At 32.9% G+C, this 15019-nt stretch overlaps 1 protein-coding gene across 3 annotated transcripts; it reads right to left on the reverse strand.

The window, feature by feature from the left end:
* Window positions 1–11818: 11818 nt before the first annotated feature.
* LOC121984664 (ubiquitin-conjugating enzyme E2-23 kDa-like) lies at window positions 11819–13330 on the reverse strand. Of its 3 annotated transcripts, none has more exons than XM_042537730.1 (6): window positions 13181–13330; window positions 13023–13102; window positions 12651–12765; window positions 12517–12569; window positions 12317–12445; window positions 11819–12078 (listed from the first exon to the last, which is right to left on the reverse strand). In XM_042537730.1, exons 1-6 carry the CDS (start codon window positions 13222–13224, stop codon window positions 11948–11950), a joined length of 552 nt encoding a protein of 183 aa, XP_042393664.1. In that variant the 5' UTR covers window positions 13225–13330; the 3' UTR covers window positions 11819–11947. The 3 variants fall into 3 exon arrangements, with proteins under 3 accessions (XP_042393664.1, XP_042393666.1, XP_042393665.1); XM_042537732.1 differs by having other exon boundaries at window positions 12651–12769; window positions 13181–13233; XM_042537731.1 differs by lacking the exon at window positions 13181–13330 and having other exon boundaries at window positions 12651–12769; window positions 13023–13154.
* Between the last annotated feature and the right edge of the window lie 1689 nt (window positions 13331–15019).

The raw sequence follows: 15019 nt of genomic DNA on the forward strand, positions 1-15019 counted from the left end.
AAAACGATCACCACATGCTTTAGATTAAAGAGCTATTAAAGCTAACTAACACAATATATGCATATGTATCAAAACAAAGGAAACTGCTCAAATCTATAGCAATGAAATACAAACATGAAGCTGATCACATAGCAAGGCCTACTGAACTATAGTCAAAAACACAATCCTTCAGTTCGCTACAGCCGGGAACACCACAGCATGTCAAAAATAAATAAAACTATAGTCTAAACAGTAGGTTTACTAATTTCGAAATCAAAGATTTAACAAGCTACTGAAATCTACTAGACTGAATACAGGAATGCTAGACAAGGTAGCAAGACAAACAAATCCCAAATCCTTGTGATGTGGCTGTTTGTACTAATCCAAATAAGCAAGGAAATTCAGAATGTCACTGCTGGAAAGGAATAGGGCTGTTCGTGTTTGAGAATAGCATCAAAACTAAATTTTGATTCCACTTGACTACCCTACTGATCATGCCTACCAATTAATCCGACTTACCTAACTTGAAATGTTAAAGACTTAGGGTTGTTTATGCTCATCCGCATGGATCGGAAAGGAAACCACTTGCTGGAAATCAAAGAGCTGTTCGGGTCATCATAATGGAGGCATCTCAATCACAAAACTTGAAACTCTCATACAAATAGGTATGATTATTCGGCTTAACAGACAAAACAAGGGAAGCATGGCTCTAGCATAAAACTTTACTCGGCACAGCGAAATCCGCAAGCAAGGAAACAAACCGAAGCTCGGAGCAACTCCTACCGCAGGTGAGTAGTACTTACCCTTGCTTGTATGACTTACAGCCGACGGAGGAAGGGACCTAGGGTTCGAAGGCTTGGGATTCTCGGCCTCTTCTCCTGCCCGTGCGTTCGCCTTGCCGAGGGGAGCTTGGGTTTGTGTAGAACCCTTGAAGAAGAACGCTCGCCGGCCGTCGGAATGAAACCCTAAATTCGGCTTCGCCTTCGTCCAAGCAACGCCGCCGCTGTCGCACGCGAGAGAGGTGAGGAGAGAAAGAATTTCGAGAGGAATTGTTTTGGTTTTTGGAAAATCAAAACCTAATTTCCTTTCTTATACTCGAGTTATAATTAATTACTATCTATGCTTTAACTATATTTCTCCCCATATTTAGTTAACAAAGCGTGCGCAGCCCAGTTGGTTGTCTGTGTCCGGTTAGGTCGGGTCCAACCCGAGGTCATGGGTTCGAGCCTCGCCTTCAATCTTTCTGTTAAAATTTTTTTTATTTTGTAAAAATACTAAACGACCTTCAAAAATTGCGTAAAAATACTCTAAAAATTTCTAAAAATCTCTAGAATATTTTAAAATCATTTCCAAATATTTTTATGGACATTTGGAACTCGAAATAGGAAAAATTGGGTCGTTACACGGAATGACATGGAACAAATTTCCATGTGCTCGTATTGATCTCATGAAGACATTAGTGGCCTCAAACATTTTTTCCTCTTAACAAAAATAGATCCGTAATTTTCTAATATCAAAATGACTTTACCTTATTCAAAACAACTCTTATTTTTACCAAGTCATAGGTTCTATCAATTTGATATTTCCAATTTAATTATCGCTAACTATATTGGGTTTTTGAGTTAACTAATGTGGTCATGAGATCAATACGAGCGCATAGAAATTTGTTCAGCGTCATTCCGAGTTTTACAGGTCAAGTTTTTATTTTTAAAATTTTTTTTTGAATTTTCATATATTTACAGTTTGGGACAAACTCCATAGTTCGTTCCAGATCTGGGAAGAATTTTAGAGTTCGTCCCAAATTTCTATTTTTCTTAAATTACAAAATTAAACAATATAAATACAGATGCATGACCTAGACACCTCAGAATGACACGAAACTAGTTCATATGCGTTCGTATCAATCTCCCGATCGCAATGATGGCCCCAAACATTTTTTCCACTCTATATTTTAGGGTTCATAAATTTTTTTATCAACAATTAAAATAATCATTTTAAAAAATTAAAAAACCCGAAAATATTAGCTAAAAAATTTATTTCGTGTCATCATTATGATCAGAAGATCGATACGAATGCATAGAAATTTGTTCCATGTCATTCCGAGCTCTATAGATCTAGTTTTTATTTTTAGAAAGATTTTTTTTCCAATTTTCTAATATTTACAGTTTGGGACAAACTACAGAGTTCGTCTCAGATGTGGGACGAATTTTGGAGTTCGTCCCAGATCTCTATTTTTCTTAAATTACAAAATTAAACAATAAAAATACGGATGCATGACCTAGACACCTCAGAATGACACGAAACTAGTTCATATGCGTTCGTATCGATCTCCTAATCGCAATGATGGCTCCAAACATTTTTTTCCACTATTTATTTTGGGGTTCATAAATTTTTTTATCAACAATTAAAATCATCATTTTCAAAAATTTAAAAACCCGAAAATATTAGGTAAAAATATAATTTCGTTTCATCATAATGATCAGAAGATCGATACGAATGCATAGAAATTTGTTCCGCATCATTCCGAGCTTTATAGGTCTAGTTTTTGTTTTATAAAAGATTTTTTTGGAATTTTCAAATATTTATAGTTTGGGACGAACGACAGAGTTCGTCCCAGATTTGGAATGAATTTTGGAGTTCGTCCCAGATCTCTATTTTCTTAAATTACAAAATTAAACAATAAAAATACGGATGTGTGACCTAGACACCTCAGAATGATACGAAACTAGTTCCTATGCGTTTGTATCGATCTCCTGATCGCAATGATGGCCTCAAACATTTTTTCCACTCAATATTTTGTGTTTCATAAATTTTTTTATCAACAATTAAAATAATCATTTTCAAAAATTTAGAAACCTGAAAATATTAGGTAAAAAAATAATTTTGTTTCATCATTATGATCAGAAGATCGATATGAATGCATAGAAATTTGTTCCGCGTCATTCTGAGCTCTATAGGTCTAGTTTTTATTTTTTGAAAGATTTTTTTTTAAATTTTCAAATATTTATTGTTTGGGACGAACTCCAGAGTTTGTCCCAAATCTAGGGCGAACTTTGGAGTTCGTCCCAGATCTCTATTTTCTTAAAAATTCAAAATAAATTCTTTCAAAAATAAAAAAACTAGCCTAGGGAGCTCGGAATGACATGGAACAAATTTCCATGTGCTCGTATTGATCTCATGAACACATTAGTGGCCTCAAACATTTTTTCCTCTTAACAAAAATAGATCCGTAATTTTTTAATGTCAAAATGACTTTACCTTATTCAAAACAACTCTTATTTTTACCAAGTCATAGGTTCTATCAATTTGATATTTCCAATTTAATTATCGCTAACTATATTGGGTTTTTGAGTTAACTAATGTGGTCATGAGATCAATACGAGCGCAATGAAATTTGTTCCGCGTCATTCCGAGTTCTACAGGTCCAGTTTTTATTTTAAAATTTTTTTTTTTTTGAATTTTCATACATTTACAGTTTGGGACGAACTCCATAGTTCGTCCCAGATCTGGGAAGAATTTTAGAGTTCATCCCAAATTTATATTTTTCTTAAATTACAAAATTAAACAATACAAATACAGATGCATGACCTAGACACCTCAGAATGACACGAAACTAGTCCATATGCGTTCGTATCGATCTCCCGATCGCAATGATGGCCCCAAACATTTTTTCCACTCTATATTTTAGGGTTCATAAATTTTTTTATCAACAATTAAAATAATCATTTTCAAAAATTAAAAAACCCAAAAATATTAGCTAAAAATTGTATTTCGTGTCATCATTATGATCAGAAGATCGATATGAATGCATAGAAATTTATTCCGCGTCATTCCGAGTTCTATAGATCTAGTTTTTATTTTTAGAAAGATTTTTTTCCAATTTCCTAATATTTACAGTTTGGGACAAACTACAGAGTTCGTCCCAGATGTGGGACGAATTTTGGAGTTCGTCCTAGATCTCTATTTTTCTTAAATTACAAAATTAAACAATAAAAATACGGATGCATGACCTAGACGCCTCAGAATGACACGAAACTAGTTCCTATGCGTTCGTATCGATCTCCTGATCGCAATGATGGCCCTAAACATTTTTTTCACTCTATATTTTGGGGTTCATAAATTTTTTATCAACAATTAAAATAATAATTTTTACAAATTTAAAACCCGAAAATATTAGCTAAAAAAATAATTTTGTGTTATGATTATGATCATAAGATCGATACGAATGCATAGAAATTTGTTCTGCGTCATTCTGAGCTCTATAGGGCTAGTTTTTATTTTTTGAAAGATTTTTTTTTAATTTTCAAATATTTATAGTTTGGGACGAACTTTGGAGTTCGTCCCAGATCTCTATTTTCTTAAAAATTGAAATAAATTCTTTCGAAAATAAAAAACTAGCCTAGAGAGCTCGGAATGACATGGAACAAATTTCCATATGCTCGTATTGATCTCATGAACACATTAGTGGCCTCAAAAAAAATTTCTCTTAACAAAAATATATCCATAATTTTCTAATATCAAAATGACTTTACCTTATTCAAAAACACCCTTATTTTTAACAAGTCATAGGTTCTATCAATTTGATATTTTCAATTTAATTATCGCTAACTATATTGGGTTTTCGAGTTCTCTAATGTGGGACGAAATTTGTTCCGCGTCATTCCGAGCTCTATAGGTCTAGTTTTTTTTTTAAAACATTTTTTTGGAATTTTCAAATATTTACAGTTTAGGAAGAACTACAGAGTTCGTCCTAGATCTCTAATTTTCTTAAATTACAAAATTAAACAATAAAAATACGGATGCATGACCTAGACAACTCAGAATGACACGAAACTAGTTCCTATGCATTCGTATCGATCTCCTGATCTCAATGATGGCCCCAAATATTTTTTCCACTCTATATTTTGGGGTTCATAAATTTTTTTTATCAACAATTAAAATAATCATTTTCAAAAATTTAATAACTCGAAAATATTAGCTAAAAAAATTATTTCGTGTCATCATTATGATCAGAAGATCGATACGAATGCATAGAAATTTGTTCTGCGTCATTCCGAGCTCTATAGGTCTAGTTTTTATTTTTTAAAACATTTTTTTGGAATTTTCAAATATTTACAGTTTGGGACGAACTACAGAGTTCGTCGTAGATCTGGGATGAATTTTGGAGTTCTTCCCATATCTCTAATTTGCTTAAATTACAAAATTAAACAATAAAAATACGGATGCATGACCTAGACACCTCAGAATGACACGAAACTAGTTCCTATGCATTCGTATTGATCTCCTGATCTCAATGATGGCCCCAAATATTTTTTCCACTCTATATTTTAGGGTTCATAAATTTTTTTATCAACAATTAAAATAATCATTTTCAAAAATTTAAAAACCCGAAAATATTAGCTAAAAAAATTATTTCGTGTCATCATTATGATCAGAAGATCGATACGAATGCATAGAAATTTGTTCCGCGTCATTCCGAGCTCTATAGGTCTAGTTTTTATTTTTTAAAACATTTTTTTGGAATTTTCAAATATTTACAGTTTGGGACGAACTACAGAGTTCGTCCCAGATCTGGGACGAATTTTGGAGTTCGTCCCAGATCTCTAATTTGCTTAAATTACAAAATTAAACAATAAAAATACGGATGCATGACCTAGACACCTCAGAATGACACGAAACTAGTTCCTATGCGTTCGTATCGATCTCCTGATCTCAATGATAGCCCCAAACATTTTTTCCACTCAATATTTTGGGGTTCATAAATTTTTTTATCAACAATTAAAATAATCATTTTTGAAAATTTAAATACCCAAAAATATTATCTAAAAAATAATTTCGTTTCATCATTATGATCATAAGATCGATACGAATGCTTAAAAATTTGTTCCACATCATTCCAAGCTCTATAGGTCTAGTTTTTATTTTTAAAAAGATTTTTTAACCAGTTTTCTAATTTTTACAGTTTGGGACGAACTCCAGAGTTCGTCCCAGATCTGGGACGAATTTTCGAGTTCGTCCCAGATCTCTATTTTTCTTAAATTACAAAATTAAACAATAAAAATATGGATGCATGACCTTGACACCTCAGAATGACACGAAACTAGTTCCTATGCGTTCGTATCGATCTCCTGATAGCAATGATGGCCCCAAATATTTTTTCCACTCAATATTTTGGGGTTCTAAAATTTTTTTATAACAATTAAAATAATAATTTTTACAAATTTAAAAACCGGAAAATATTAGCTAAAAAAATAATTTCATGTCATCATTATGATCATAAGATCGATACGAATGAATAGAAATTTGTTCCGTATCATTCTGAGCTCTATAGGTCTAGTTTTTATTTTTGAAAGATTTTTTTAATTTTTAAATATTTATAGTTTGGGACGAACTCCAGAGTTCATCCCAGATCTGGGACGAACTTTGGAGTTCGTCCCAGACCTCTATTTTCTTAAAAATTCAATATAAATTCTTTCGAAAATAAAAAAGTAGCCTAGAGAGCTCGGAAAGACATGGAACAAATTTTCATGTGCTCGTATTGATCTCATGAATACATTAGTGGCCTCAAACTTTTTTTCCTCATAACAAAAATAGATCCATAATTTTCTAATATCAAAATGACTTTACCTTATTCAAAAAAACTCTTATTTTTACCAAGTCATAAGTTCTATCAATTTGATAATTTCAATTCAATTATCGCTAACTATATTGGGTTTTCGAGTTCTCTAATGTGGTCATGAGATCAATACGAGCGCATAGAAATTTGTTCCGCGTCATTCCGATCTCTATAGGTCTAGTTTTTATTTTTTTAAAAGATTTTTTTAGAATTTTCAAATATTTACAGTTTGGGACGAACTACAGAGTTCGTCCCAGATCTGGGACAAATTTTGGAGCTCGTCCCAGATCTCTAATTTTCTTAAATTACAAAATTAAACAATAAAAATATGAATGCATGACCTAGACACCTCAGAATGACACGAAACTAATTCCTATGCGTTCGTATCGATCTCCTGATCTAATTGATGGCCCCAAACATTTTTTCCACTCTATATTCTGGGGTTCATAAATTTTTTTATCAACAATTAAAATAATCATTTTCAAAAATTTAAAAACCCGAAAATATTAGCTAAAAAATTATTTCGTGTCATCATTGTGATTAGAAGATCGATACGAATGCATAGAAATTTGTTTCGCGTCATTCCGAACTCTTTAGGTCTAGTTTTTATTTTTTTGGAATTTTCAAATATTCACAGTTTGGGACGAACTACAGAGTTCGTCCCAGATCTGGGATGAATTTTGGAGTTCGTCCCAGATCTCTAATTTTCTTAAATTACATAATTAAACAATAAAAATACGAATGCATGACCTAGACACCTCAGAATGACACGAAACTAGTTCCTATGCGTTCGTATCGATCTCCTGATCACAATGATGGCCCCTAAACATTTTTTCCACTTAATATTTTGGGGTTCATAAATTTTTTTATCAACAATTAAGATAATCATTTTCGAAAATTTAAATACACGAAAATATTAGCTAAAAAAATAATTATGTTTCATCATTATGATCATAAGATCGATACGAATGCATAGAAATTTGTACCGCTTCATTCCGAGCTCTATAGGTTTAGTTTTTATTTTTAGAAAGATTTTTTTTCCAACTTTCTAATATTTACAGTTTGGGACGAACTCCAGAGTTCGTCCCAGATCTGGGACGAATTTTGGAGTTCGTCGCAGATCTGTATTTTTCTTAAATTACAAAATTAAACAATAAAAATACGGATGCATGACCTAGACACCTCGGAATGACACGAAACTAGTTCCTATGCGTTCGTATCGATCTCCTGATCGAAATGATGGCCCCAAACATTTTTTCCACTCTATATTTTGGGGTTCATAAATTTTTTTATCAACAATTAAAATAATAATTTTTACAAATTTAAAAACCTGAAAATATTATCTAAAAAATAACTTCGTGTCATCATTATGATCATAAGATCGATACGAATGCATAGAAATTTGTTCCGCGTCATTCCGAGCTCTATAGGTCTAGTTTTTATTTTTTGAAAGATTTTTTTTGAAATTTTCAAATATTTACAGTTTGGGACGAACTCCAGAGTTCATCCCAGATCTAGGACGAATTTGGAGTTCGTCCCAGATCTCTATTTTTCTTAAATTACAAAATTAAACAATAAAAATACGGATGCATGACCTAGAACCTCATAATGACACGAAACTAGTTCTTATGCGTTCGTATCGATCTCCTGATCGCAATTATGGCCCCAAACATTTCTTCCACTCTATATTTTGGGGATCATAAATTTTTTTATCAACAATTAAAATAATCATTTTCAAAATTTTAAAAACCCAAAAATATTAGGTAAAAAAATAATTTCGTTTCATCATAATGATCAGAAGATCGATACGAATGCATAGAAATTTGTTCCGCGTCATTTCGAGCTCTATAGGTCAAGTTTTTGTTTTTTGAAAGATTTTTTTGGTATTTTCAAATATTTACAGATTGGGACGAACTACAGAGTTCGTCCCAGATCTCTATTTTCTTAAATTACAAAATAAACAATAAAAATACGGATGCATGACTAGACACCTCAGAATGACACGAAACTAGTTCTTATGCGTTCGTATCGATCTCCTGATCGCAATGATGGCCCCAAACATTTTTTCCACTCAATATTTTGGGTTTCATAAATTTTTTTTATCAACAATTAAAATAATCATTTTTAAAATTTAAAAGCCTCAAAATATTAGCTAAAAAAATTATTTCGTGTCATCATTATGATCATAAGATCAATACGAATGCATAGAAATTTGTTCCGCGTCATTTCGAGCTCTATAGGTCTAGTTTTTAATTTTTGAATGATTTTATTATGAAATTTTAAATATTTAAACTTTGGGACGAACTCCAAAGTTCGTCCCAGATCTGGGACGAACTTTGGAGTTTGTCCCAAATCTCTATTTTCTTAAAAATTCAAAATAAATTTTTCAAAAATTAAAAACTAACTCTAGAGAGCTCCGAATGACATGGAACAAATTTTCATGTGCTCGTATCGATCTCATGACCACATTAGTGGCCTCAATCATTTCTTCCTCTTAACAAAAATAGATCTGTAATTTTCGAATAACAAAATTACTTTAACCTGTTCAAAACAACTCTTATTTTTACTAAGTCATAGGTTCTATCAATTTGATATTTTTAATTTAATTATCGCTTACTATATTGGGTCTTTGAGTTCACTAATGTGGTCATGAGATCGATACGAGCGCATAGAAATTTGTTCCACGTCATTCCGAGCTCTATAGGTCAAGTTTTTATTTTTTTCAAAGATTTTGTTAAGGAATTTTAAATATTTAAACTTTGGGACGAACTCCAAAGTCCGTCCCAGATCTGGGACGAACTTTCTAGTTAGTCCCAGATCTGGGACGAACTTTCGAGTTCGTCCCAAATTTGAACTTTTTTTAAAATTACAGAATAAAGTCTTAAAAATGCGGATGCATGACCTAAACATATCAGAATGACAGAAACTAGTTCCTATGCGTTCTTATCGATCTCCTGATCGTAATGATGGGCCCAAATATTTTTTTCTCTCAATATTTGGAGGTTATTAATTTTTTTATCAGCAATTAAAATTTTCATTTCCAAAAATTTAAAAGACTCAAAATATTAGCTAAAAAAATTATTTCGTGTCATCATTATGATCAGAAGATCGATACGAATGCATAGAAATTTGTTCCGCGTCATTCCGAGCTCTATAGGTCTAGTTTTTAATATTTGAATGATTTATTATGAAATTTTAAATATTTAAACTTTGGAGTTCGTCCCAAATTTTGATTTTTTTAAAAATTTATAATAAAGCCATAACAAATTTATGAGCGTCAAAAACTCAGCGTCAGGACGAGCTGTCGATATGTCGCATCAGAAGATCAAGAGGTCTTTAGCTGCAAAGAAAGGTATAACTAATTATTTGTTTCCACTGCATAATTAGTTTGTGTTCTTTGTATGGATCCTGAAATACCAACACAAAAGGCTATCGATTTTGTGTTTCGATTATGTGTTTCTATTGTGGTCTCTATAGTTAAACCTAAGGTTACTGTAAGAAGTTTAAATATTCAATTTCTTTGAAAGACTTTGTCTAGGAAGTGGTGGATGATCCATACCCAAGAAGGCCAAGTGTCTCTCCATGTTTAACCTGGAAGTCAATCTTTGAAATAGATATTTAATCAACTTCTGTAATATACTTTAACTTCTGAAGAATACATGGGTTGAACTTGGAGTAAAAATGTTAAGTTCCGTTTCCAATCCAAGTTTAACTTTTGAAGAACAACTTGGATTAAAATTGTTAAGTTTTGTTTGCGATCCAAGTTTAACTTCTGTAGAGCACATGGGCTGCTAGGAAAAGTTTTATTCTTGTACAAATTTTTGAAAAGGGAAACAAAATAGAATTTTAAGTAGCACCTAACAAGTTTATTGTTTAATAACTAATTAGTAGTTTTCTTTTATTATATTGTTATTTTTAATAATTAAAAGAAGAGTAAACGAGATGATTATTCAATTTGTTAGTTAATTTATAATCGTTGGATAATAAATAATTTTATGTGTTAGTTAATTTTTAATAATTAATTTATAGTTTTCTTGGTATATGATTATTTTTTAAGAAGGGGAGCCTTTGCGCAATGGTAAAGTTGTTGCCATGTGATCAAAAGGTGACGGGTTCGAATCTTGGAAACAGTCTCTTGCAAAAAGCAGGGTAAGGCTGTGTACAATGGATCCTTCCCCATGACCCCGCATGGCGAGAGCTTCATGCAACGTGCTGTCCTTTTTTTTATGATGATAAACGATTCTATGAATTTATAATTTTAATTTTTTTAATATAATAATCTTAAATCGTGACGAATCGTGAATTGTAATCATCTTGGACGATTAAGGTTAAGGATCGACCTACAAAAATCATCGAACTAATAATTCTGAATCGTGGTAGGGTTTAATGGTAGGCAATGAGATTTATGGTGTTGATATTCAGATGCGATAGGTGAGAATTAGGTTTTCTCGATCGTGATGAATGAAACATGAATTTGGGGATCAACATGTATAAGGCATCTTCAATCATTAAAGCTCTAAATGAGCTTTTAAAAACTCATTGAAATATCCTCAATGATAATTAGTTGCATAGCTCTATACATATTACATCAATTTTGATACAAAAAAATATGTTTAAATTTTCACTATTGCTCTTAAACTATAAATCTCAAACTCATCTGTACAATGGTTCAATTTTTTTTTCAACCTTTTTAATTTTAGAAATCTCTCACGAACCATTTTTTTTCAACCTTTTAAATTTTAGAAATCTCTCACAAACCTTCATTACAGATACCCTAAGATTTATTTTAGGACTGGAGGCACGGTGGAATGATAGAAAGGAAACGACGAGGTCAACCCTAAAGTTCCCGTTCATTCACAACTTTCATAACTCCAAAAATATATATCATATTTTTTATTATATCCTTCTCTTCTTTCAACATTAAAAATTTAAAAATTCACGATTCTCTATTTATACTATCGAATTCAATGGCTTCGCTAAAATTTATCATAAACTCAATATTAAGGTATGCTATACCAACAAAGAAAGACAACAAGAGATTGAAACAATTTCTCAAACATTCTGATTTTCCACCAGAAAGCCATTGCTATTCCTAATTGTTAGTTACCTGACACCATGACAAAGCACAAATTTGCTCCATACTTGAGGAACACTCACCTTATAAGAGTCACTATTTCCCAATTCATCTCGATTCTTGGCCTAATTTGCATGGTTCTGATCAGAAGTCATTTCAAAGAATCCCCATATATATATAATTTCATTGTTGAGTATTTTTATTTACAATGTGGCATATGAAATGATCTGATTTCTTTTCGCCCTGCAACAATGTGCCGGGAACAGTGAACCCTATTATCAAGGGTCGGGTTTTCCTAACATTTGTTCATCACTAGAATCATATTCATTTTCCATCATTTCTTCGTCGCTTGATTCGTCTTCTGGAGAATTACCGACGTCCTCCGGCTTTGCGAATAGCCGGCAATATTCTGACAACGAAGGAAAACAGGACAATAAGTGACTAATCAGTGGTAAGCAAAAAATTTCTACAATAATTTAGGGAGCTCAAGTAATCTCATAATGATGCATCATCTTCAAGGATACAAAGAATCAAATTCACATTGTTAATTGTTCATGTGCTATAGAATCATTGAAAATTCAGATGAAAGTCAAATCTCCAAACAAGAACTTGAACTTGAGAGTCTTACAGGTGAAGAATAAAATTACCTTTCACTTTTTGTTCATAAGCTGATTGATCATGCAACATTAGCGCAGAAGCCTCCCCATTCAATGGATCTGAAGGATTCGGATACAGAAGGAGTTGCGGGAGAAACACTTCGAATACATTGACAAGATCTGCGAAAGAAGCAACAAGATAAGTGGAGTATTTCATTGCAACAACAAACAAGATAAGTCAAGCACAATACCAAACATGGGACTCCAAGTTTGATTGATAACATCCAAACAAATCGAACCAGACCTGAGATATTGGATCAACAAATGAAGTGTTTAATGCAACAGAAATCCATCGGCAAAAAGGAGTCCTGAATTAAGGATTTACATCTCATCGACGTTAGGATGATACATCTTATTTACAAAGCCAATTGAGGGAGACTTGTAAGGATAAGCATCTGGTAGTTCCACCCTTACTCTCCACACGCCTCCTTGATAAAGGCCTGCCTTATCAAAAGTTCAAACAGAAAACCATCTTGTCTTGATAGAAATCACAAAATTCAGAACTTATTTACTCGCAACTCATGATCGATGTCAAAAATCTTAAAATCAATTTGTCTAAACAAATAAGAACATTAGCTAAATGAACACTAAATGCCTGAAAGGGGTCATCATGAAGACTTCAATCCTCTGTACAAACAACATCATGGAACAAGAAAGCAGAGAAGATCCGAAAACTTATCAATGGGAGAAGACGTACTCTCTTTGGGACCATGGAAGTCCACGAAGAACACTTGCATCTTGTCATTCGGCATCTCCACCTTATAGTCGCCCATCATCCTGCATACGCAACAAGGGGGCGGATCGATACAAAAAAAGGGGGGGAAATGAGATTTTTAGGTCAAAGTAGCGATCTACAGTTTCATGAGGTCCATCTCGCGGCGCTTGCTCGGAGACGACATCACGATCCCGCGCCCTTGATCGACTCCGATGGTGTCGAGGCGGGCGGCGCTGTTAAAAATTCTCTCTTTCTTTATCCTCCTCCGCCGCAGGGAAAGAGCAAGGAAGAAGGAAGAAGGGCTTTAAAAACCAAAAGGCGGTGGCGCTCGAAGCTTTATCCATCTCTCTGGAATCTCTTTTCTTCTATTGGCCCCTTACTTTTGAGTAATTAAATTTTCCCACCTTAAAATACCCTTTCTAAATCAGGATAAAAATATATCTTTATAATATTCTCCCCCTTTTTTATTCTTCTTTGACATTTCAGTCCAAATAAATTGGATTAAAATAAAAAAGACATTTTTTAAAAAAACATCAAAGAGTATTTTTTTCATTAATTATCCGAAAAAAAATAAACAAGCATCTCACCTCATTTTTAATACTCAAATTATCTCTCTTTAATAAAATCACTAATGCACGTATTATAAGCCCCCACGGGCGGGATCAACTGATTATGACATGGATTCTTGCAGCATGAGTCGAGAGGTCGAGGGTCTGCGGCAGCAAATGCGATAACATCAATATCTATCCGTGCTAAACACCTGAGACCACCATGTCATAGCTGGACCCGTATTCACCGTGATTTACTCCCTCTCATACTTGTGGGGCCGAGTTGAGGGGGCCGCTGGGTTGACGGTTCCAACCTTTTGCAGCACTAATGCACGTATTATATATAATTTTCTTAGTAATTCAGTATATAATGTGCACTGTAGATAATTATTTTTTTTGGATTGTGCCTCAGGGAGCTACTCATGCACGTATTATAATAACTATGAATAATTATTCTAATATGTTATTGATAATTTGAGTTGAATAAGATTACAATAGCTACTACAATCACAAATAATTTGAATAAAAAAATAGAATGGGTTGGAGGGTTTTTATGCTTAGACAAGTTTATAAAGTTTGCGTAAGTGAGAGGTACACTTCAAAGTTGGAAAATAATTAATAGAATCAATTGCTTGTTCGACCCATGTCAGTCCGCATCAGTCACGTTGTTAATTTGAAATTCCACGTTTCTTTTATGATTAATTTAAAACAACTGATGATAACTTTTTTATCATTTTTTTTATTTAATGAAGCAGCATCAACATGAAATTTGACCAATCCATTACTAATCTGTGTTAGGTGTCTTTACTTAGCTTGGCCATTGTGAATTCCTCTAGTTATCGATTGAAATGTATGTTTTACAGCTAATTCATCATAGAATGATGAAAAGTGGAGCTATATTTAATTTGGAAATTAGTTAGTTTCATATGATCCACTTGCATAAGTATTGTCCAAAAAATATATTAATAAAAAATGAAAAGATAAATAAAGGGTGCAATTTGATTACCATGGATATAAATGAATATGATGAATTTCTAATATCAAAGAATTTAATAACTACTTGAAAATCTAAAGAGAACCAATCAAAACAATTCAAATCCTTCAAAAGAAATATTACTAAATGGATTCACACATATAGGATGAGAGACACTCAATACTCAAACAAGATTTAGGCAGAACAAAGTAAACATTCCACAACAGTACTGATCGGTGGAAGTGATTAGCAAAGGAGAGAATAATGCAATAAGAGTGGACGTTGCAATTTAGTAGTAGGGTATCATTTCATCTTTGCCTCAGTAAAGAGAACGTGTTGATTCACTCGTGGATCATACTTGCGGAACTCGAGCTTTTCTGTCATCTTTCGGGGATTCTTTCGCTTCACGTAGAAAAAACCGGTGCCAGCAGCGGAGACCAACCGTATGAATATTGATC

The sequence above is a fragment of the Zingiber officinale genome, chromosome 5B, assembly GCF_018446385.1.
Source record: "Zingiber officinale cultivar Zhangliang chromosome 5B, Zo_v1.1, whole genome shotgun sequence".
Taxonomy (NCBI): domain Eukaryota; kingdom Viridiplantae; phylum Streptophyta; class Magnoliopsida; order Zingiberales; family Zingiberaceae; genus Zingiber; species Zingiber officinale.